Here is a 23,660-nt window from a genome sequence, read left to right as displayed (position 1 = left end):
AGTTCTCTGTGTCATAGTTTTCTTACAGTGGGGATGACTATACTACCTGGGTGGCTCAGGTCATGTCCCAGGGTGCTAGGATTGGGCCCCGCATCGGACTCCCTGTTCAGTGAAGCCTGCTTCTCTATCTCCCTCTGCCATTCCCCCGCTTGTGCTCTATCTCTCTGTCAAATAAATAAAATCCTAAAAGTAAATAAATGAATCTTTTTAAAAAAATAGTTATATGGGATGCTTGGGTAGCTCAAGTGGTTGAGTGTCTGCCTTCAGCTCAGGGAGTAATCCTGGAGTCCCAGGATCCAGTCCCGCGTCGACCTCCCTGCATGGAGCCTGCTTCTCCCTCTGCCTGTGTCTCTGCCTCTCTCTGTGTGTCTCTCATGATTAATATATAAAATATTTTTTAAAAATAGTTATGTTCTTTGACCACAATAGAATTAATTATAAATTAATAACAAAATATCTGGAAAAATCCCCAAATACTTGGGAATAACTCAAAGATCAAAGAAAAAATAAGCAAAATTAGAAAATATTTTTAACTTTTTTAAAGATATTATGTATTTATTCCTGAGAGAGGCAGAGACATAGGCAGAGGGAGAAGCAGGCTGCCTGTGGAGAGCCTGATCCCAGGACCCTGGGATCACGACCTGAGGCAAAGGCATATGTTTAACCACTGAGCCACCCAGGTGCTCCTGTTTTTGCTGTTGTTTTTTAATTAAGCTGTACATCTAACATGGGGCTTGAACTCAGGACTCTGAGATCAAGAGTCACATGTTCTAACCACTGAGACACCAGGCACCCTTTTTTTTTTTAAGATTTTATTTATTTATTCATGAGAAACAGAGAGAGACAGAGACACAGGCAGAGGGAGAAGCAGGCTCCTCACAGGGAGCCCGATGTGGGACTCGATCCCTGGACCTCAGGATCTCGACCTGAGCTGAAGGCAGGCACTCAACCACTGAGCCACCCAGATGTCCCCCCTTTTTTATAAAGATTTATTTTGGGGTATGCCTGGGTGGCTCAGTGGTTAAGCATCTGCCTTCAGCTTAGGGTGTGATCCTGGAGTCCCGGGATTGAGTCCCACATCAGGCTCCTTGCATGGAGCCTGCTTCTCCCTCTGCCTATGTCTCTGCCTCTCTCTCTCTGTATCTCTCATGAATGAATAAATAAAATCTTTAAAAAAAAGATTTATTTTTTTTAGAGAGGGGAGGGGAAGGGGCAGAGCAAGAGACAGAATGTCAAGCAGACTCCCTGGTGAGGATGGAGCCCAACATGGGGCTCAGTCTCACAACCCTGAGATCATGACCTGAGCTGAAACCATGAGTCAAATGCTCAACTGACTGAGATGCCTAGGTGCTCCTGGGCACCTCCTTTTTTTCTAAAAAAATATTTTTAACTAAATAATAAAAACACAAATTTGTGAGCTCAGCTAAATCAATAAAGGTACATTTGTAGCTTTACGTGTTTGTCTGTCTGTTTGTTTTTTTAAATAATGTCTATACCCAACGTTGGGTTTGAACTCAGGACCCCAAGATCTAGAGTCACATTTGCTACCAGCTGAGCCAGCCAGAACCCCCATTTGTAGATTTAAGTGCTAACATTTCAAGAAAATAAAGGTGTAAAATAAAGTTTCTAACTTAAGCTAGAAAGAGAAGAATAAATTTAAGTGGAAGGAATGACATAAAAATAAAGCAAAAATAAATGAAATTTTAAAAAATAGAGAAAAGTCAATTATCCAAAATGCTGATTCTTTGAAAAGATTGATATAACTGATAAACCTAATGACTGCCTGGCTGGCTCAGTTGGTAGAGCATGTGATTCTTGATCTCAGGGTCATGAGCTTGAGTCCCACATTGGGCACAGAGTTTACTTTTAAAAATGATAAACCTCAAATTAGACTGTTTTTTTTTTAAAAAGCAATAAATTACCAACATCAGGAATGAAGAGGGGACATCACTATAGATTCTACACATATTAAAAGAATAAGAATGGCATATTATGAGCAACTTATGCCACTAAATTCTACCACTTGGGTGCACTGGGCAAATTCCGTAAAAGACAGAAATCACTAAAAGTGATATGAAAAATAGAAAATTTGAATAGCTCTATATCTATTACCTAAATTGAATTCATAATTTTATTTTATTATTTTATTTATATTTATTTTTTATGATTTTATTTATTTATGACAGAGAGAGAGAGACAAAGACACAGACAGGCAGTGGGGGAAGCAGGCTCCACATGCAGAGCCCCATGTGGGACTTGATCCTGGGACTCCAGGATCATGCCCTGAGCTGAAGGCCGATGCTCAACCACTGAGCCACCAGGCATCCCATGTTTTTGTTTTGTTTTGTTTTGTTTTTAAAGATTTTATTTTTTTTAAGATTTTATTTATTTATTTATGAGCGACAGAGAGAGAGAGAGAGAGAGGCAGAGACACAGGCAGAGGGAGAAGCAGGCTCCATGCAGGGAGTCTGATGTGGGACTCGATCCCAGGTCTCCAGGATCACACCCTGGGCTGAAGGCAGCGCTAAACCGCTGAGCCACCCAGGCTGCCCTAAATATTTTATTTATTCATTCATGAGAGATACAGAAAGAGGCAGAGATATAGGCAGAGGGAGAAGTAGGCTCCCCCCGGAGAGCCCAATGCAAGACTTGACCCCAGGACCCCAGGATCACGACCTGAGCTGAAGGCAGATGCTAAACCACTGAGCCACCCAGGCGTCCTGAATTCATAATTTTAAAACTTCCTGCAAAGAAGACCCTGGGTCCAGATGGCTTTGCTAGTTAGTTCTTCCAAACATTTAATGAAGAGGGGTTCCTGGGTGACTCAGTTAAATGTCTGCCAACAGCATAACACTCATCACCAATCTCTTTCAAACTCTAACCCTCCTGCTTCTCTTATTTTTTAAAAAAGTATTTATTTATTTGAGAGAGAACACAAGCAGGGGGAGTGGCAGAGCTGGGAGAAGCACGACTCCCCGCTGAGCAGGCAGCTGGACAGGGCTTGATCCCAGGACCTTGGGATCATGACCTGATCCGAAGGCAGACGCTTTACTGACTAATCCACCAAGGTGCACCCTCCCTCTCTCTTATAAAGACCCTTGTGATTTCATTGGGCTCATCTGAATAATCCATGACAATCTCCCCATCTAAAAAATCCTCAGTTTAGTCACATCTCTAAACTCCCTTTTGCAATATAAGGTAATATATTCACAAGTTCCAAAGATTAGGATCTGGACATCTCTGGGGAGGATATCATCCTGCCTACCACAGAAGACTTTCAACCTGACATAGAATATCTGTGAAACATCTGTAGGTAATAAACTAATAAGAAAGACTGAATGTTTCCTTCTAACATTGGGAACAAAGCAAGAATGTTCTCATCACTTTATTCATTATAGTAGAGTTCCTAGCCAGTACAATAAGGCAAGAAAAAGAGATTAAAGGTATACAGGTTGGAAAATAAGCAAATTGTATTTATAGATAATGTGATCATATATGTAGAAAATCCTAAGGAATCAACAAAAGAGCTACTAGGACTAATAAGTGAATTTAGCAAGGCTATAGGACACAACGTCAATATAAATTGAGAAGTGTGGAGTAGAGTCCCTGCTTCCTTTTCCTTGTTCTCTACCTGGGGGCACCTGGCTGGCTCAGACCGTACAGCATATGACTCTTGATATCAAGGTTGTGGGTCTGAGCCCCACACTGGGTATAGAGATTATTTAAAAAGAAAACCATAAAAAAAAAGTCTCTTCTGGAGGTAAGCTGTGACTCTGAAATAGCTCTGTGGTTAGTAAATGGCTAAGTATCTTAAAATAAGCCCAGAAGGCCAACCAACCCAGCTGAACTAAGTGACCAAGTCCCTATATCTTCTGGACGGTTCTCCCAGCCACCCCATGCTGCTCACTGTCACCACAGTTACTAAAACAGGAAGGGTAGCCATACTGAGTATCTAGCTGGTAGGCTCAGAGAAAATAAGCTCCATCAACCCCACGAAGGGTTGACAACCCCACTGTGGAGACAGGTTACCATCTCTTACTGGCCTAGTGCTGGTATCCCATGTTCCTTCTCACTACATGCTCCAGCCAGTCCCAAATACCTACTGCTCTCTCACAGTTCCAGGAACATCTCCACTTTAACTCGTTCTCCCTGAGTTCAAATCCCATACACAGCCACATGCTATAACACCCTTGTTGCCCCATGCTCACTGGCTGTGTCTGTAGGCACATTATTTGACCTCTCAGATCTGTTTATTCATCTGTAAAGGGGGATAACAATTCTTCCAGTCTCACCAGGTCTCCACAAGGTTTCAAGTGGTGAGGCAGGTAAAGCATTTAACAGTGTTTGGCATGTAGCAAGCACCCAACAACCTGTAATCAGTCTGTGGTCCCTTTGCTCACACTGTTCTTTTGTATAGAATAGTCTTCCACCTGAGTAACCATAAGTCTTCCCTTTACAACTCAGTTCTGCTCAGACAACTTCCCTCCAGAACACCTTTCCTTCCTAGGAGAAGCCCCAGCTCTAAGCTTGCCCAAGCAGCAGTGCTTTTGTGGCACCAAGGGTCCTGCTCGCCTGTCACTCAGCTCTATTCCTCACTCCAAAACACACACAACCAACCATGAGCCTCCTGAAAGATGGTTCTGATTTACCCTTCCTCCATCTGCCCATCTCAGAAAACAGCAGCACTGTGCATCTATTACTAAGCTCTAACCCTGGAGTCATCCTTCTAACTGCTTCCATTGTCTCATACCTCACATACAGGCTGGCAGAGAACCCTGCTGGCTACATTCAGGACATATCCAGAATCCGACCACTTCTCACCCTGGTGGAGCCTGCAACACCTTGCCATGTGGCTTCCCACGTCCACCTCATCACCCCACCCTCAAATCTTCTCTTTGCAGCAGTGGAGGGATCGGTTTATGTCACTCCCCTACTGAGAACCAAAGTCCTTGCCCTGCATGACCTGACTCCCAACAACCTTGGATTTGCTTCCAGGCACACTTGCCTCTGCTGAGGATGCATCTACCACAAGGACTTCGTATACTTGCACAAGTCCCATGACTCTGTTTCTCTTATGCTGCTTCATTGTTTCTATGTGGCACTTACCATGATCACACACTTTATTATTTATTTGTTCACTGTTGATTTTGCCAGCTGGTTTGTGGACAGGGATTTTGCTTTTCATATTGTTGAATCCCCACTGCTTAGAACAATAGGTGGCACAGAGTCAGCACATAATATCCATTTGTTGAGGGGCGCCTGGGTGGCTCAGTGGTTGAGTGTCTGTCTGCCTTCGGCTCAGGGAGTGATCCTGGGGTCCTGGGATGAAGTCTTGCATTGGGCTCTCCACAGGGAGGCTGCTTCTCCCTCTGCCTATGTCTCTGCCTCTGTGTATGTGTCTCTCATGAAAGGATACATAAGATCTTTAAAATATATATATATAGGGATCCCTGGGTGGCGCAGCAGTTTGGCGCCTGCCTTTGGCCCAGGGCGCGATCCTGGAGACCCGGGATCGAATCCCACGTCAGGCTCCCGGTGCATGGAGCCTGCTTCTCCCTCTGCCTATGTCTCTGCCTCTCTCTCTCTCTCTCTGTGTGTGTGACTATCATAAATTAAAAAAAATATATATATATATATCCATTTGTTGAATGAATGAATGAATGAATGAATGAGTCTGTGTGATAGATACTAGAAGGAGCCATGATTACAAGCAGTTTGGAGAAGTGTTTGCCACTATTTGCATGCCTACCACTGTCTATGAAGACATGGTATTGGGGGAAAGTCTACCCCATCTCCTCATCCTCTCCCCTTCCCTCAATGTAGATTCATGCACTCATTCACTCATTCGTTAATTCAGTATACATACTTTGAACACTTACTACATGCCTGTACTACAGTAGGCCCAGACCATAGATAATCAGATTTTCATACTCTGGGAAGGAACTGTTGTCTGGCTGGCACTTCCCACAGCCAGAATTTTCCTTTATGGTCCCCATTTTGAGTATTTAGTTCTTGTGCTCTTAGACCACATACCTTGTTTTCTGTTTTTTTGTTTTTTTCTTTTAAAAACTAAGCTACAGGGATGCCTGGGTGGCTCAGTGGTTGAGCATCTGCCTTCAGTTTAGGGTGTGATCCCAGGGTTCCGGGATCGAGTGCCACATCGGGCTCTTTGCATGGAGCCTGCTTCTCCCTCTGCCTGTGTCTCTCTGTCTGTCATGAATAAATAAATAAAATCTTAAAAAAAAAAAAAAGAACTAAGCTTACAGAAGCTACAGAAGTTGTTGAAGAGCAAAGAGTGACAAATAGCCTGGGGAAATAACATTGAAATGGGTCATGAAGGATGAGAGTGAGTTCACCAAGTGGAAGAATGGAGGATAGAGCTTTCCAAGGCAGAGGGAGGAGTATGTTCAAGGCTGCAGCCATGAAAAAGAGCAAGTGGTTTATTCACAGAATGTTCTGGTGGGCAGTGGGCCAGAAGAGTGGTGGTGGGAAGTTATGTTAGGAGCTATGGCTGGGTGCAGGGGCTGGAGGGAGACCCACTAGGAATAAGGCAAAGAAAGTACAATCTTTTGGATTCCAGAAAGTTCCAGCCCCATAGCCAGTGTCACATCTTGGCCTGCAGGGAGCTCTGGGGTCAGGTACCATGTTTTCCCCGGTGTTCCAATGATGGTGGGGTAGGATCCACAGTGGTATGAGGGATCAGACTGGAGGCTGTGTGGGAGGTGGACCTAGCAGGACCCTCCTGAACCTCCTCTGCTAAGGTGTCTGAGAAGCTGATAGCCTTGGGGATCCTGCACCTTGGACTTTTCACTGTCTGCAGCCTGAGGATAGGAACCATGACTTAGCAGGCCTGACTCAGAGGAAATGCTCAACAAATGCTTCCCACTGACAAGATTGACAGAAGTGAATCCCTCTGTGGCAGGAAGCATGCCTTGATCATCAATCTTCCTTAAAGTGCCCATCACAGAACAGACACATAGTTAATAGGACAGCAGGAAGGTGAGGAGGTAATGCTATTGGGGCTTGGGCTTGGTGCTGACCTTTGAAGCGGTCTTGTGAACTCCACAAAGTGATCAGGCTCCTTCACAACCAAGGTTTGGGGCCTGACTCAGGCTCTGTCATGACATCCTTCAGGCTTAGAACATATACAAGTATGTCGGAGGGACTCTGGGGTTGATGGAGAGGTTTTTCCCTCCCCAGTCTAAACTCTGAGTACTGTTCTTGGGAGCCCCCAGCCTTCCTCCTGAGTCCACACACAGACTCAAATTCCCCTGCAGAATTCCCATCCCAGAGGTATATTTGGACCTTGATGCAAATAAAACTCGATTCTGATAGCATTCTCTCAATCAATAGTTAATTACTATTATATGACAAGATGCATTATGTAAATGTAAACAACATTGTCTCTTACTACTTAATTCTAGTTTCCCTAGAATGGAACTTTGTTTTCAAAAGTAAAAGAACATAAGGGATGCCTGGGTGGCTCAGTGGTTGAGCGACTGCCTTTGGCTCAGGGCATGATCTTGGAGTTCTGGGATCGAGTCCCACAGGCTCCCTGCATGGAGCCTGCTTCTCCCTCTGCCTAAGTTTCTGCCTTTCTCCTTCTGTGTTTCTCATGAATAAATAAAATCTTTTTTTTTTTTTTTTTAAAAGGGACGCCTGGGTGGCTCAGCGGTTGGGCATCTGCCTTTGGCTCAGGGTGTGATCCTGGAGTCCTGGGGTCAAGTCCCACATCAGGCTTCCTACATGGAGCCTGGTTCTCCCTCTGCCTGTCTCTGCCTCTCTCTCTCTCTCTCTCTCTCTCTCTCTCTCTCTCTGTGTGTGTGTGTGTCTCATGAATAAATAAAATCTTAAAAAAAAAAAAAGAACATAAGAACCACCCACCCAGAAACCTTGTGAAAGAAGCAGGTTTCTGACCGCTGAACCCAGTAAAGAGTCAGTTTTGGAAGGGGCCCAAAAGTCTATTGTCAAGAACATTCCCTGGCAATCCCTCTACACTCAAGTCTGAGAACCCGTGTTCTCTGATGTTACTCAGGCCCCATTGAGCTGTGGTGCCAAACTTTTTTTTTTTTTTTTAAAGGTAGGCTCCATACCTAGCATGGAGCCCAGCAACAAAAGGCTTGAACTCATGACCCTAAGATCAAGACCTGAACTGAGATCAAGAGTCAGACACCTAATCAACTGAGCCACCCAGGCACCTCCAAACTTTTTCTGACTACAAACCACAGTATAATATTTTATACTGTGACCCAGAACACACTTAAAATTACCTAAAGCAGGGGCATCTGGGTAGTTCAGTCAGTTAAGTGGCTGACTCTTGATCTTAGCTCAGGTCATGATCTCATGAGGTCCTGGGATCGAGCACTGCATTGGGCTCTGTGCTCAGGGAGGAGTTGGTTTGAGGATTCTCTCTTCCTCTCCTTTTGCCCCTCCCCCCACTCGTGCTCATGTGCTCTTGCTCTCTAAAATAAATCTTTTTAAAAATTATTTATTTGACAGAGAGAGAGAGAACACGAGCAGGAGGATGAGAAAGAAGCAGACTCCCTGTTGAGCAGGGAGTCCAATGTGGGGCTTGACCTCAGGACCCTGGGATCATGACCGGAGCCAAAGGCAGATGCTTAGCCAACTGAGCTACCCAAGCACCCCTAAAATAAATCTTTTTATTATTTTTATTATTTTTTATTTTTTTAAGCTTATACTCATTTATTCATGAGACACACAGAGAGAGAGAGGCAGAGACATAGGCAGGGAGGGAGAAGCAGGCTCCATGCAGGGAGCCCGACGTGGGACTCGATCCCGAGTCTCCAGGATCACACCCCAGGCTTGAAGGCAGCGCCAAACCGCTGAGCTACCCGGGCTGCCCCCTAAAATAAATCTTTTAAAAAATTAGGATGCAGGCAGCCCTGGTGGCTCAGTGGTTTAGCGCCGCCTGCAGCCTATGGTGTGATCCTGGAGACCCTGGATCGAGTCCCACGTCAGGTTCTCTACATGGTGCCTGCTTCTCCTTCTAAGGCCTGTGTCTCTGCCTCTCTGTATGTGTGTGTGTGTCTCTATGAATAAATGAATAAAATTAAAAAAAATTAAAAATTAGGATGCTTATTATTATTTTAATTTATTTGAGAGAAAGAGCAGGGGGAGGGGCAGAGGAGAGGGAGAAAGAGCCGTTTTTTTTGAAAGACACTTTTTAAAAAAAGATTTTTAAAATTTATTTATTCATGAGAGAGAGAAAGGCAGAGACACAGGCAGAGGGAGAAGCAGGCCCCATGCAGGGAGCCCGACATGGGACTTAATCCTGGGCTGCCCAAGAGAGAGACTTTTAAGGAGACTCTGCACTAAACTCAGAGCCAGATGTGGGGCTGATCTCACAACCCTGAGATCATGACCTGAGCCAAAACCAAGAATCAGACACCTAACTGACGTTACCTAGGTGCTCCTAGATCTTCAAGTGTGGTCCCCAGAACAGCAGTATCACCTGGAAACTTGTTGGAAAGGTAGTCTCAGGCCCTGCCTTAGACCTACCAAATAAGAAACCTGGGTGTGTGCCAGTTCTTTGTTTTAAGCCCTCTAGATGATTCTGATGGCTCCCCAGATTTGAGACACACTGCTCTATAATAACCAGCGAACTAAACTGATTTCTTGGCTCGCCAAGGGGTCTTAACCTGCAGCTTGACAAACACTATCCTAAAGGAAGACTCAGATGAGAGATTAGAAATTAGTACTGGGGAAACTTGCCTTTCCTGCAGAACTGACAAATCTCTTCCTTTCTTGATAATGAGAGCAGCATTCTGATCTATCTGCTTTTGGGTTTGGCTATGGGGAAGCTCAGAATCAAATCTAACCTTAATCCCAGCAATCCTGTGGATGTTTATGGATTTTTATTTTCCTTTTTAAGATTTTTTTTATTTGAGAGAGAGAGAGAGCACATGCACAAGCAGGCAAAGGGGCAGAGGGAGAGGGAGAAAACAGTCACTGCTGAGCAGGGAGCCCAATGTGGGACTAATCACAGGACCCTGGGATCATGACCTGAGCCAAAGGCAGCAGCTTTTTTTTTTCTTTCTTTCTTTTATTTTAAAGATTTTACTTATCCATTCATGAGAGACACACAGAGAGAGGCAGAGACATAGGCAGAGGGAGAAGCAGGCTCCATGCAGGGAGCCTGAAGCAGGACTCGATCCCAGGACTCCAGGATCATGCCCTGAGCCAAAGGCAGATGCTCAACCACTGAGCCACCCAGGCGTCCCACAAAGGAGCCCAGTGTGGGACTCTATCCCGCAGATAGAGGCAGATGCTCAACCGCTGAGCCACCCAGGCGTCCCACCCAGGAAGCCCAGTGTGGGACTCTATCCCGGGTCTCTAGGATCACACCCTAGGCCTAAGGCAGCGCTAAATCGCTGAACCACCTAGGCTGCCCATGTATATGTACCCTCTTAGGAAATGGGCAGTAAGTGCTGGTCACTTGGCCATGTGGTTTGTAACTGAACCAGGCCAGAGAAGGGGTGGGGATGGGGCAGCTGAGCACAGAGCACTTCCTGTGGCTTCTCAAGCTCACTGGGGCCTGGTTTGCAGCACTTTTGCCCCAGTCAGCTCCACTGCTGTGGTTTCCTGTTTGCAGCTGCTGCACTCAGGCCAGCCCCCAGCCCCCAGGCCCAACCTACCTTTGGGTGTGTGTGGGGGAGATGCTAATGTTGCCTGGAAAGTAGCAGGGGGTGCTGGGGAGAGGTCAATCCAGAGAACTTCTGAAGGAAGGGAAGGAGAGGCAAAGATGTGCTGGAGGAGGACCCAGGAGGGAGCCTGAGAGTAAAGGACCCTGACAACCCACCATGATTGGTGAAAATTAGGGCAAGCACAGGCCTGTCCACATTCGTTAAGTATCTCCCCCTTAGTCTGCCACTGTGTTTGGAATTCCACCATTATTGTGACATGTGGGCCCTTCCTGGGTGTCTGAAGTGAGGAAGACCTTGGCTGGGTTTGAATCCCAGCTTCACACTTAGCTAGGTCTCCCCAGGCAAATCATTTCTTCTCTCTCAGCCCAGGTTCCTTATCTGTGAAATGGGGACAGTGGAAGTACAATCCCCAAAGGGTTGCCTGAAGATACTTAAACGGCCTACCATAAATGTCAGTGCCACCACTCTTTCAACGTCCTTCTCTGCCCCCACTCTAAGGGTCTCAGGGCAGCAGCTCAGAGGGAGGCAGGGGAAGCAGACACAGAGTCTACCAACTTTGTGTTTTGTTTGCAAAAGCCCTGTACCTGAAGTGGGAGAAGTCCCCTATGAATGTGCAATGTGACATGTCCCTACCCCCCTTCAAGCCTTTGTTTCTCCATCTTCCCCCTTCTGTACAGTAGAAAGAAGAAGATCAAGAGCTGACTTCTAAAGAGTTTTCTCTTTTTGACTGGTTGGTGACCCAAAGCACAGAGACCTTGTGAACTTGACAACCATTTGTCAAGATTCAGGACTGTGTTGTGTTTTGGGGAGGGAGGAATCATTGCTGGTCAGGGCAGGCAAATCTTGTGACTATACTCTATTACAAGACCCAGTTGCTAAAGTGTAGGCTGAGCCTGGATCCCCACTATGGGCCATTCACACCCACTTTTAGAAATGGGCTTCCAGGGCAGCAACATGGTGGTCAGTCAGCCAGACTGCCTGGCTCCAAGGCTACATACACCAGCCCTTCACATTTGACTTCCCACTTATACCCCTAAGTCACCTTGCACTTGGTTCTTGGCATTCAAGGGACAAGCCACGGCTGAGCTTACCCACCTGTCCTGGTCTGGCTCTCCCGAATGAGGAAGGCCCCTCCAGGGTTTCCAGGCAGCAACAGCAGTTCTTCAGCTTTCTCCCGGCTCAGGCCTTCATACAGCCACCTGGAGGAAGGACAGAGAGAGGTCAGCCTGGGCATGGGTGGGCCAACACTCTACTCAAACCCCTCCTCTCTCTCTGGGCCTCAGAGTTCCATCTGTACCTTGGTCTCCAAGGGACCCCCAGCTTTGTCTTGGTCCTAGCTCCAGAGGCCTTGGAGGACAACCTCATGGGATCAGCCCCATCCTTTTCTGCCTGGAGACCTCATTCCGAAGTGGCCAGGAGGCTGGAGGAAGGTGGGGTGATCGCAGATTCTCTCCTATCACCGCCCAGCTCCTCTACTATCCCTATGCTAGCCACTCATCTTTCCAAGAATTGCCTGAGTCTGTGTTTGTAATTTTAGTAAATATTTTATTTGAACATTTAAAGTTTAATTTTACAGCCAAAAGGTATGCAAGTGAATATGTATTCATTATCAATGAAATCTCTCATTGGAGCTTATTTGTGGGTAGAAATGTTGGAACTAGAATGCTCAACATTATAAAATCTTTTTTTTTTAAGATTTTATTTATTAATTCATGAGAGACACACACAGAGAGAAGCAGAGACACAGGCAGAGAGAGAAGCAGGTTCCATGCTGGGAGCCCGATGTGGGACTCGATCCTGGGACTCCAGGATCATGCCCTGGGCCGAAGGCAGGTGCTCAACCGCTGAGCCACCCAGATGTCCCAAGACATTATAAAATCTTGGAAAAAATCATGCAAGATATCAATCACCATATGTACTCCCAAATTACAGATCTTTATGAGCTTCTCCTTGGGGCCCCTTTTACTGCTGGATTGTTGATTAGTCTGGCCCCCTATTTTCTTTCTCTTTTCACATAATCCTTCACCTATGTCCTTGAAGGACTTAACTGTAATATACAGAGTTCAAGGTATCTTTGCAGGAATTTTTTGGCTTACTAGTCCAATAGCCTTTTAATATTCCCAGAATCATGCCCTGTGATTCCCTGGGAAAAACTACAGAAGCCAACTTGATGGAAATGGCCACCTCCCTGTCATTGTGTGAAATTCCACAGTCAAAGCCAGAGTCAGGGATGAGTCCATTCTAAGGAAATAAATCAGAGAAGCCTGGTGCCAGCAGCAAATGTAGCCTAGTTTTATAGTAAATAAAACAAATCATTCATAGGACTTACAAACACAGAGGATGGAGACGGAGTGGCAAGGGAAGGGGACTCTTGGACGTGGCCAGTGTCTCCTTGACTGAAACTTCAGTGCCACACTGGGGATGCAAAACCTCTGGCCAGCAGGGCCAAGCCAGCAGGAAATGGAAGATGGGCTCCACTCAGGTGCCAACGACCTCTACACAAGCTGAATCTGTGAGGTGTCCACATATCTCAGCATCCCTGTGCTACTTTTATCAGAGCCAGACATCCTGTGAGTCTCAGAAAAGGAAGGCCATCCAGTGCCAGAGCAGTACTTGCTCACAGAAGAGTAGTTGTCATAGCACACACAGCATACTTGCCTGACTCCATGTTATGCAGGTTGATCCCACTGAAAGGCAGTTCCTTTCCTTTCTCTCTCATAACAGAGAATTTGTTCTGGAGTTGATTTCTTTTGTCACTCACTTGCGGCAAGTAATGGCTCACACTGTGTAAGATTCCTTGTGTCCTGCCCACTGTGAGGCATCTTTTAGAAGGGCAGGCTTGCCAAGATATGGGACACCATCCCTCTGTTTTCTTGCCTCAGGACATTTAGGACATGTATGCAGGCTGCTCCCTTTCAGCATTTCTCCTCCATTGAACTCCCAGCCGCCCTTCAAAGCCCAGAGGACATCTCTATGATGTCCTTTCTGAGCTCCCTCCTCTGGGCTCCCAGGTCTCACAGGCCAACCTGTTTGCTTTTCTTGAAGACAGGGCCTGGACTTGATTCTCCCCTGTCCCCAGTTTTGCTCAGCACAGGACTGGCCAAAAAGGACCATGTTTGGGGAAAGGGAAAGTAGGAAGTTCCCCCTAAGGCAGGGCTGGGGTTGTGAACTCACCCATGGGAGATTTTGGCCACGTGGCTGCTGGGGATGCTGTATTCTGTGCCTGAAACTTCTGATATCACTGTCCACCAGTCTCCATCTCTGGAGAGGGAAAGGAGAGGGGAATTGCTCATTTAGGATTCCTGAGGACCTGCCAAGCTGGCCCTCTTCCCAGGGTTCCTTGCACCAGGGAAAGACAGGCAGTACCACTAGTGCTGGTACCTCCTATGCAGGAAATGGCACGATTCAGGGCCCCCTACAAGGCCCTGCCCATCTATAGCTTCTCCCTACAGGTGTGTCAGTCTTCCTTAATCCCACCATTAGGGCTACATGTTGCTCAGCACCAAATTCCCTGCTCTTCTCTCTTGGAGGGAGAGGCCCTTCTCCCATGAGTGAATCTTCAGGTGCCAGGGGGAAGGAAGCCCCCACCATTCCCCTCATTAGGATAGAACTTACTCAGAGGTGATGGTCAATGGATCCCCCAGTCTCAGTGATGGCTCTGTGTGCTCGCCTACTGGGAAACTGCTCAGGGCCACGGCTGTGGCCCTGCTTCTCTCTGGATGGAGGGACAGAGATGGTCATCCTCTTGGTCAGTCTTCCCTCCTCATTTGAAGTCTACTGGAGTTTGGGCTTCCACCATCAACCCTGCCATGAGCACCCTGGGGAGCATGTCTGCTGAGATCCCAGGAGGTCTACCCTGGAATCTGAAGCTTTTCCAGTGGCCTCTACAGAGTCCTAGGGATGCCCAGACATCTTTTGGTATCACCTCAGGGAAAGGGTTGGTGTGGCAAGAGGGGTAGGGCTCCTGGCTACAATCACTTTTCATAAGATGTTCGAGAAGATTTTGATAGGGACGCCTGGGTGGCTCAGTGGTTGAGTGCCTGCCTTTAGCTCAGGGCATGATCCTAGAGTCCCGAGATCGAGTCCCACATCTCTCCTGTATGGAGCCATGGAGCCTGCTTCTCCCTCTGTCTGTGTCTCTGCCTCTCTCTGTGCCTCTCATGAATAAATAAATACAATCATTTTTTTTTAAAAAGGTAGATTTTGATAAAAGGATTCTGCTGTTCAGCAAACTTAAAAACTATAGCTCTAAGCAGATATCAGCACAGGTCTCTCAGCTCAGTTTCTAAACTTTTTACTTTTTTAAGATTTTTGTTCATGAAAGACACAGAGAGGCAGAGACATAGGTAGAGGAAGAAGCAGGCTCCCTATGGGGAGCCTGATGCAGGACTTGATCTCAGGACCCCAGGATCATGACCCATTTGAGCTCAGTTTCTAGAAGGCAGTTTCTGGAAGTTCTAATAACATAAGGACTGAACAAACTAACTTTGAGGGCTGAGGTCCAAGGGGAGCATGAGAGGAGGATTCCTAGAAGGGCCAATGAAATCACAGATGTGGACAGGCTTTGTAACTCTAGAGTGCCATGCATGTGGGTAGCATGGCTCTTCCATGCCCTCTGTCCAGGATGATAGGTGGAGGTCTGTGCTGCCCCAAGAAGAGGTGGGATCACAGGGGCCCACTGTGCCAGGCTGGCCAAGAAAAGACACCCAGCAGGTGTGTGTGGCTCAGTCAAGTGTCCTGGCCACATACCCGCCATCCCTTACTAAGCAGCTGCTGAGTGTCAGGGTCTGACTGGGTGTATCACTTTGGCCCTCACAAGGCGCTGAAATAGTCCTCTCTAGTCAGCTCCACTGCACAGCAAGGCAACTGAGGTGAGACAGGGCACTGTGCCACTAGTGGTAGGTGATAACTGTGGCTACTCACAGGCTCAGGTTGGGAGGACTCCAACAGACAGCAGTAGCATCTCTCCAAAAAGGCCCAGACTCCCTGGGATGCTGACAGAGAGGGAGTCACAGAACCAGAGGATGCCAAGCTGCCTCCTCGCCCACACCATTACACCAAGACTGGTCCCAAGGACATGGTGGCCATGAGGACAATTTTGAGGTTGGATGGTAGTTGGCAAGCAGCTCCCTCAGCACAGGATGCTCATTTCCTCATCTATCTCAGGGATCAGCCCCCCTTGTCTAACTAGACCTCCTGATACCTGTCCAGGCCTTCTCATCCTGCAAAACCTGCCCTCCACAGGCTGCTGAGAGCCACTTCACCCACATCCCAGTGTCCCTCCCTCTCCTTTCTCTTCATCCCATTTCAGTAGGGGTCTTTGAAACAATAGGAAAAGAGAGACACACTTGTCAGCAGGTCACTGCATAAAGCTATGAAAAGCAATCAAGGTCAGCATGAAAAGTTTATCTGTCTCACAGACCCTCCTGAAGGAGGGCTCTGTGATGCCCTCTAGACAGATGCCCCAGGAAATGGGGGAGGGAGAGCAGATAGACAGACAAGGACCGAGGGGATTGGTGGAGAAGACACAGAGCTGGACATTGTGTTGTATATGGGCCTATGCTCCAGATAGATGTGGGAAGAATGAGACTGTGATCCTGGAAAGGGATTGGTTCCTATATGTTCTCCCAGACACATGTGCAGATCCACTTGGTGATCCTGAACTGGAGCTCCTCAGAGCCATCTGCAGCACAGGGCCTGGCCATCCCATGGTGCAGGGAAATGCCTGAGGCCTCAATAAACAATGCAAGCAAGTCTTGTGGAGGTCTTCCTCCAACAAGAGTGAAACCAACTGGCCAGGAAGGACCTCTTCCCCTCCTGGAAGCCCTAGCATTGCCCCTGTTGCCACTGAGCTGCATATTCTGTCCCCCTGATTGACCCATCTGCCTAACCAACCTGCTTTCATTCTTCATTCCCTGGATAAAATGTCTCTTGGTGAAGCCTTCCTGAGGAGTCCCTCAGCACACACTCTTAATCAGAGTTCCTTAAAATGCATTGTTGGGACGCCTGGGTGGCTCAGCAGTTTAGAGCCTGACTTTGGCCCAAGGCGTGATCCAGTGGTCCCGGGATTGAGTCCCACGTCAGGCTCCCTGCATGGAGCCTGCTTCTCCCTCTGCCTATGTTTCTGCCTCTCTCTCTGTCCCTCATGAATAAATAAATAAAATCTTTTAAAAAAATGCATTGTCACTAAAATCTAACACAATTGTAACTGATTATGGGTTTAGAGCCTGTCTCTGGGGCTTGACTCTCCCTAAAGGCAGGGACTATGCCTATCTTGTCCATTGCTATGTCCCCTGGTCCTGGCACAAGGCCTGGTAAGCAGTAGAGCCTTGGTAGATTTTGGATGGATGCAAAGCTAATGGACAATGACTCATGGAAGGGGCTGCTCCAAATCTGTGTCCCTGCTGGGATCAGGGGTTGACATACCATAAGAGAGGTCCATCTTTCCCCCTGGAGACCCTGTCACAGAGAGGGAAATGCAGTTTTCCTCAGGTCTCACAGGCAGGGAGAGCCCCCAGAGCACTGACTGGGGGTCAGCCCCCTCAGTAGCCTGGCCATGACTCAGAGCAGCCTTGGGACCATGGCCTGTGGCTAGATTCAGAGGAAATGAGGGGGAGGTCTGTGTGGTTTCCAGGTCTCTTCCTGTAGGGCCTGGTGCACCTCAGGCTCTCTGCAGATTGAGTGACTAAAAGGAGGCAGCTACCTCCCTGTCAGGAGAACAAAGCCTAGGTGTTAATGCCTGTGGGAGGCTGGCATTAGAGAGAGGAAGATATTAGAGGCAGGGCTGAGGAGGGAGAGGAGACCCCAGCCATGGCAGGGGAGGTTCCAGACTAGGATTAGCTTCTGCCCAAACACAGACATTCAGATATTTGGCTCTACAGTCTCTTGGTTCTGTTTAAGTATGTGTCCATGTCCTTCCTCCCAAAAGTGCTGCTTGGTTTAGAGTGATTTGTTATCTGTGATGGTTAATTTTGTATGTCAACATGGCTAACCCACAGTACCCAGATACTGGGTCAAACACCAGTCTAGAGGTCTAGATGTTGCTGTGAAGATGTTTTTAAGATAGATAACAGGGATGCCTGGGTGGCTCAGAGGTTGAGCACCTGCCTTCAGTTCAGGGTGTGATCCTGGAGACCTGGGATCAAGTCCCACATTGGGCTCCCTGCATGGAGCCTGCTTCTCCCTCTGCCTATGTCTCTGCCTCTCTCTTTCTGTGTCTGTTATGAATAAATAAAATTTTAAATTAAAAAAAGATGAGATAACAAATTAAGTCAGTGGACTTTGAAAGAAGCAGAGTGAGGACCCTCCATTATGTGGGTAGGCCTCAACTAGTCAGTGGAAGATCTTAAAGGAAAAAGATTGAGGTCCCCTAAGGAAGAGAGAATTCTGGGCTGACTCTGGAATTCTGTATTAACTCTTCCTTGGGCCTCTGGCTTGCCAGCCCACCCGGCAGATTTCAGACTCGCCAGCCACCACAACTGTATGAAACAATTTCTTAAAATAAATTCTGTGTCTACACACACACATACACACACACACACACACACGTACACATACTCTATTGGTTCTGTTTCTCAGAAGAACCTTATGAATACATTATCAAAACCTCAAATCAGGATATGATTTGAGAAAGGATTTGTGGGTCACTTGGGGGAACAAGAAACAAACTGGGGCCATAGTTTTGATATCAAAATATTAGAATTTCTAGGATATTTTGATTGTCTAATTGTCCTAAAAACTGGCATTTTTAGATAGGACTATCTTGAAAATCACAGGTATAGGCTCGGCAAAGGCATTATATGTCCCAATTTTTTCCAACTGCCATGGTTCTAATTTTGCTTCTAGTAATTCACAAGGTAAGAGGAGACATGTTGGAACCACACTGTCCAGTAGAACTTTCCGTGATGAAGGAAATGTTCTATAACTGTGCTGTCCAATAGGTAACCACTAGCTACAGATGGCTACTGAGCACTTAAAATGTGGCTAGTGTGACTGAGGAGCTACATATTTAACTTAATTTCATTTCAATGAATTTTACTTTGAATTTAAATGGCCACAGATGGCTTAGAGACTATTATAACAGACAATGCAGCTCCGAAGAGCTATAGAACTAGGGTTGATCTTAGAGTTGCCAGCTCAATTTCCTAATAAACTGACTGAGGAGGAAGGAAGCTCTCCTGGTTAATACCTGTCACTCTCCCACATTTTCTAGCTTACCTGATTGTTTAACATTCTTTTTTTTTTCTTTTTTTTTTAAAGATTTTATTCATGAGAGACACAGAGAGAGAGATTGAGAGAGAGAGGCAGAGACACGGGTAGAGAGAGAAGCAGGCTCCATGCAGGGAGCCTGACATGGGACTCGATCCCGGGACTACAGGATCAGGCCCTGGGCTGAAGCAGCGCTAAACCGCTGAGCCACCTGGGCTGCCCTTGTTTAACATTCTGACTGCTGAAATGTTAACTCCTCCAGAGCAGGAACCCTGCCATATGGTTCACAGGGAAGGGCCTGGTATACAGCAGGAACTCATTGACACTTGAAGCCAAGCTGGAGTGCCTTGTCAGGAAGAGGCAGTGAGTGATGTCTGGGGCCCGGCAGCATTACTGGGTCTGGGAAGCCTACCTGCTTGCATGGGCACAGGGTCCAGTTCTTGGACAGAGGGCCTCGAGCTTGGGCTTGGCAGGGTTTTCCCTCGGCTGAGCTGACCTCCCATTTTTCCTCAGCAGAACACACAGAAGTGCATGGCCTAGAGAAATCTGAAAGAGATGCTGTGATGGACACAGAGACCCTGGTCCCCAGACACCTTCTCCCTCCCCAGCTCAGCCCTGCTGACCAGAATGAACAATCCCTCTCTCAGCAGGCTCCAGCTCCTCCACCAGACTCTGGAAGCTCTCTTCTCTGCAACTGGACTCTGTTTTCTCTAGTGGGCTCCCCTTTCCCATGCTGCAGCCATGCTCTTCTTGTTTCTGGGCCTTTAATCGTGTGGTATCCCTCCTACTGGCTGGACTGCCCTTTCCCGTGTGGGACTGTCAGGATGGAGGGGGTGGGAGGTCTGGAACCCCCCCTCCCTAGGAATATTTCTCTGAATCCCCCAGCCCTCAGGAATCATTCCTATAACCCACTCAGAACCATCTCCTGACCTGGGATCACATGGGCTGGGGACAATGACAGGACCCATGGCTAGGGTTAGAGGTAGGCAAGGGGGATTTTTTTTTCTTAAGATTTTATTTATTCATGAGAGACACAGAGAGAGAGAGAAAGAGAGAGAGAGAGAGAGAGAGAGAGAGAGAGAGAGAGGCAGAGGTATAGGCGTATAGGCAGAGGGAGAAGCAGGCTCCATGCAGGGAGAAGTGGGACTCAATCCCAGGACTCCAGGATCACGCCCTGGGCCGAAGGCAGGCGCTAAACCACTGAGCCACCCAGGCTGCCCGGCAAGGGGGATCTGAGGAGGCTTGGGAGCTGGTATCATAACAAGCTAAGGTGACACTGAGCACACTGTGACTGGTGTCACAGGGCAAATTAAGATGACTGGGAGACTGTACACCACAGTGATGACTTGCAAGGCTTTGGAGGGATTGGCTGTCGAGCCATTTCCCTGCTCTTTGCCTCCATTTCCCCATCTGAAATATGGGGATAACAATACCAACATATGGGTCTTAAAGATAGGACATGCGAGAAGCCTGGCCAGGGCCCACTTTTCCTTTCTTGTGTTCTGAATGTCGCTTCACCGGAGGCTGCTCCTGAGAGCCTTCCCCTTTTCTCTTTCTCATCTCCCTGTTCATTCTTTCCCAAGTTGTTTGTTTGTTTGTTTTAATTTTGTTTTTAACTAATCTCTACACCCAACATGGGGCTCGAACTCACAACCCTATGATCCAGTGTCCCATACTCTACTGATTACTGAGCCAGCCAGGCGCACCCCCTTCCCAAGTTTTAACTATTCATTTATTAGAGTGTTTATTTTTTTTAATATTTTATTTATTTATTCATGAGAGACACAGAGATAGAGAGGCAGAGACACAGGCAGAGGGAGAAGCAGGCTCCATGCAGGGAGCCCGATGCGGGTCTCGATCCCGGGACTCCAGGATCGTGCCCCGGGCCGAAGGAAGGTGCTAAACCACTGAGCCACCCAGGGATCCCCTGTTAGAGTGTTTAATTTGCCATTATTCCACAGCTCAATGAGGACAAAGACCTCTTTTTCTGTTTCTGTTTCCTCAACATTTCGTGAGGCACCTGGCCCATAAAAGGTGCTCAACACATATTAACTAAATGGACAAAATGATTATTAGCTCTTTGGACAAGTGTCTTATCCTTAGAATAATTTTAACTCCCAGGTTTCAGGGTAATGGTAATTTTTTAAACATTTTATTAAAGTGTTTCAGGGAAGTGGTTTTGTTCTTTCAGATAGTTTCATATACATACCAGCTTGGTTCCCTGGAGGATCTCATGGAATGACAGTGATATAGCAGGCTCTGGCCTTGCCTTTGAACCCTTCACCATGCTTGAGTAAGTATGGGTTTCTGTCATTATCATGGAGAGTTTGTGGGGATGGAACTCCTTAATACAAAATGGGCCCCTTTTTAGGAAATGGCTCCTGGCAGCCATTTCCTGCTCAGACTTTGGGATCCTGAAGCTTTGGCAGGCTGAGATGGTACTGCTGCTTCCTGAGGTATCTAATGCCCTCACTGCTAGGGCTCCCCTTCACATCAGATTTTCGAAATTCCTGCTACTCCTCAGCCTTTCCTTTCCTCTTGGGTATCAGATATAAGCTCTATGCTTAACTGTGTGGACATGAGTGCAGAAAATCTTAGGGAGAGATCTCTCCTGGGTAGCATGAGTGATTAATTCAGACCAACTAGGTTCCAGTTGTGTGACCTCCTTACACAAAGCACATAACCTTGGTCTTGTCTTTGAAACGGGGATAGTACCAACTCCACTGGGTAGTGGAGAGAAGTCAGGGAGCTGGTGTAAAGTGGGTGTTTAGTAAAGTTTAGTTTCCTTTCCCCTCCTTCAGCAACACAAAGTTACGACAATCACCAACTGCACTAAACCCAGAGACTTCTTCCTACAGCAGGTGGAGCCGGGAAGCACCCCTTCCTTCCCTGACCTCGCCAGCTCCCTTCATCTGGCCAAGCAGCTTCCTGGGGGTGAAATGAAGACCTCAGGGTACGCAGGCTTAGGAGGAAGTGTGGCCAAAACTTCAAAGATAATCTAATTATTAATTACATGTGTATTTGAACAATTTACTGTGTGCTAGGCACTTTCTAGGGGGCCCAGGCCAGTGGGTGGAAGGAAAGAGTAAAAGCTGCTGAGACTAGCACACTGCCTACCGTTTTTTGATCTTTTTCACTTGATCATTTGACAGATCAGCAGCTTTGAAACCCATTCACATACAATGATCAGAGCTCAGAGAGGGTAACCTCGTGCTCACTCTCACACAGATGGTTAGTGCAGAGTTGGGTCTACAATCCATGTCTTTTGTTTTTGTGCTTCTGAAGATATTTCTCAGTGGTGGATGTAAGAGTGATGAATTTGGATTGAGCTATAGGGAGATCTGTCTCTCTACTGAGAAACATCACCCTTGTGAGAGGAACTGTCGATACTATAGTAGAAAATGCTTTCAGAGATGACATTGGAAGGCTGTAACCCAGAGGGGGCTCCAAAGTCATACAGCACATTGGTGATTGAGATGATGAAGATGGGACCAGAACGGGCATGAAAACAAGCTGGAGGATACAATGTAATTCTCGGTGGGCAGGGTGAGGGGGCCCAGCAGTCAAAGGAGTAATGGGGAAGCCTGGGTTCCTTTGGGGACCCTAAAAACTACCCCCTTACATCCTTAACAGAACTTCTTTTCCTGGAATGTATCCCTCCACCCACTGTAAAGCCCACTCCCAGCCTCTGAGGGGACCATCTGTCTTCAGTCCCAGGGCCATCAGAAAACAAAAGCAAGCGTACGTACTTACTGGTTTCCTGTCATCAAAGCTTGGGGCAGGGGCTCAGCTTAGATGCATGCTTTGGCTGGAGAGGTTAGGGCTTTGGAGGGCCCTTCTGGACATCTGTCGAAGTCCTTAGTCCTAGGATACCCAGAATCCTCTCAGCTTGGAAGGCTCTTCAGGGAGATGCTCTTGGTATCGCTTTGGGTAGCTCTGCCATCTGTTGTGGTCAGCAGTTTGTAGACCTGCAATGGGACAGGAGACTGGTGCTCCTTAGGGACCCCGGCATTGGACAGCCCTCCCAAGCACAGCCGGCCAGGGAAGAATGCCTGGGGTTCTTTGAGCTCTGTCATAGGGTCCTTGGGGCTCCCGGCTCACATCTGCAGGTTCTGTGGTTCTCACAACCACCCATTTCCTCTGACGGCATCACAGACCATCAAGGAGCCACCTTCCCCAAGTTCCTGTTTCTAAAAGAGAAGCAGCTGCCTTGTCATTATCCTAGAGAGAGTTTTTTCTCTGGCTTTGTGGCTTGGTCTTGCCTGAGGAACACAGAACTGAGGTAAATGAGGGGTTTCCTAAGCTTACCTATTATAATCACCTGAGGTTCTTTTGGTATCAGATTCCTGGGCTGCTCCTCCATTTTCTGAATCTAAGTCACCAGAGGAAAGCCGAGGAATCTGAACTTTATATACTCCAAGAGATGCACTTAACTGGTTTCGGGGGAAGCACAGCCTTGGATTGATGTGTCCCAATCTTTAATGTGTATAGGTATCCCTTAGGGATCTTGTTAAATAGCAGGTTCTAGTTTGGTGGGTCTGGGGTGGGGATTGAGGACTGAATTGCTAATAACACCCAGGCAATACCCATATTGCTGGTCCATGCACTTTGAGTAACAAGACCTGGATAGTGGTTCTCCAAGTGTGGTCTCAGGCCAGTAGCCTCTGCATCATCTGGGAGTTTGTTAGGCAAATTCTTGGGCCCCATCTCAGATCTACTAGATCAGAAACTACATAGGTGTGGCCAGCAATTGCTTTCCACAAGCCTCCAGGTGTTCTGATGCACAGC

At 47.2% G+C, this 23,660-nt stretch overlaps 1 protein-coding gene across 2 annotated transcripts in view; it reads right to left on the bottom strand.

Annotated features, from left to right (window-relative positions):
- Positions 1 to 22,923, bottom strand: part of SLA2 (Src like adaptor 2) — a 28,474-nt gene extending 5,551 nt beyond the window's left edge. Inside the window, exons 1-5 of one of the 2 annotated variants that reach the window (XM_055301041.1) lie at positions 22,622 to 22,923; positions 19,285 to 19,418; positions 14,280 to 14,379; positions 13,839 to 13,925; positions 11,760 to 11,863 (exon numbers count right to left, since the gene is read on the bottom strand). In XM_055301041.1, the coding sequence (XP_055157016.1) occupies positions 11,760 to 11,863; positions 13,839 to 13,925; positions 14,280 to 14,379; positions 19,285 to 19,375 (382 nt within the window). In that variant the 5' untranslated portion in view covers positions 19,376 to 19,418; positions 22,622 to 22,923. The remainder of the gene's footprint in view (positions 1 to 11,759; positions 11,864 to 13,838; positions 13,926 to 14,279; positions 14,380 to 19,284; positions 19,419 to 22,621) is intronic. The other variant, XM_055301031.1, reaches the window with a different exon arrangement.
- Positions 22,924 to 23,660: the final 737 nt, after the last annotated feature.

Source organism: Nyctereutes procyonoides, unplaced genomic scaffold (genome assembly GCF_905146905.1).
Source record: "Nyctereutes procyonoides isolate TBG_1078 unplaced genomic scaffold, NYPRO_anot_genome, whole genome shotgun sequence".
In the NCBI taxonomy this organism is placed as follows: Eukaryota; Metazoa; Chordata; class Mammalia; order Carnivora; family Canidae; genus Nyctereutes; species Nyctereutes procyonoides.
This window is presented reverse-complemented; position numbering and strand designations above follow the sequence as displayed.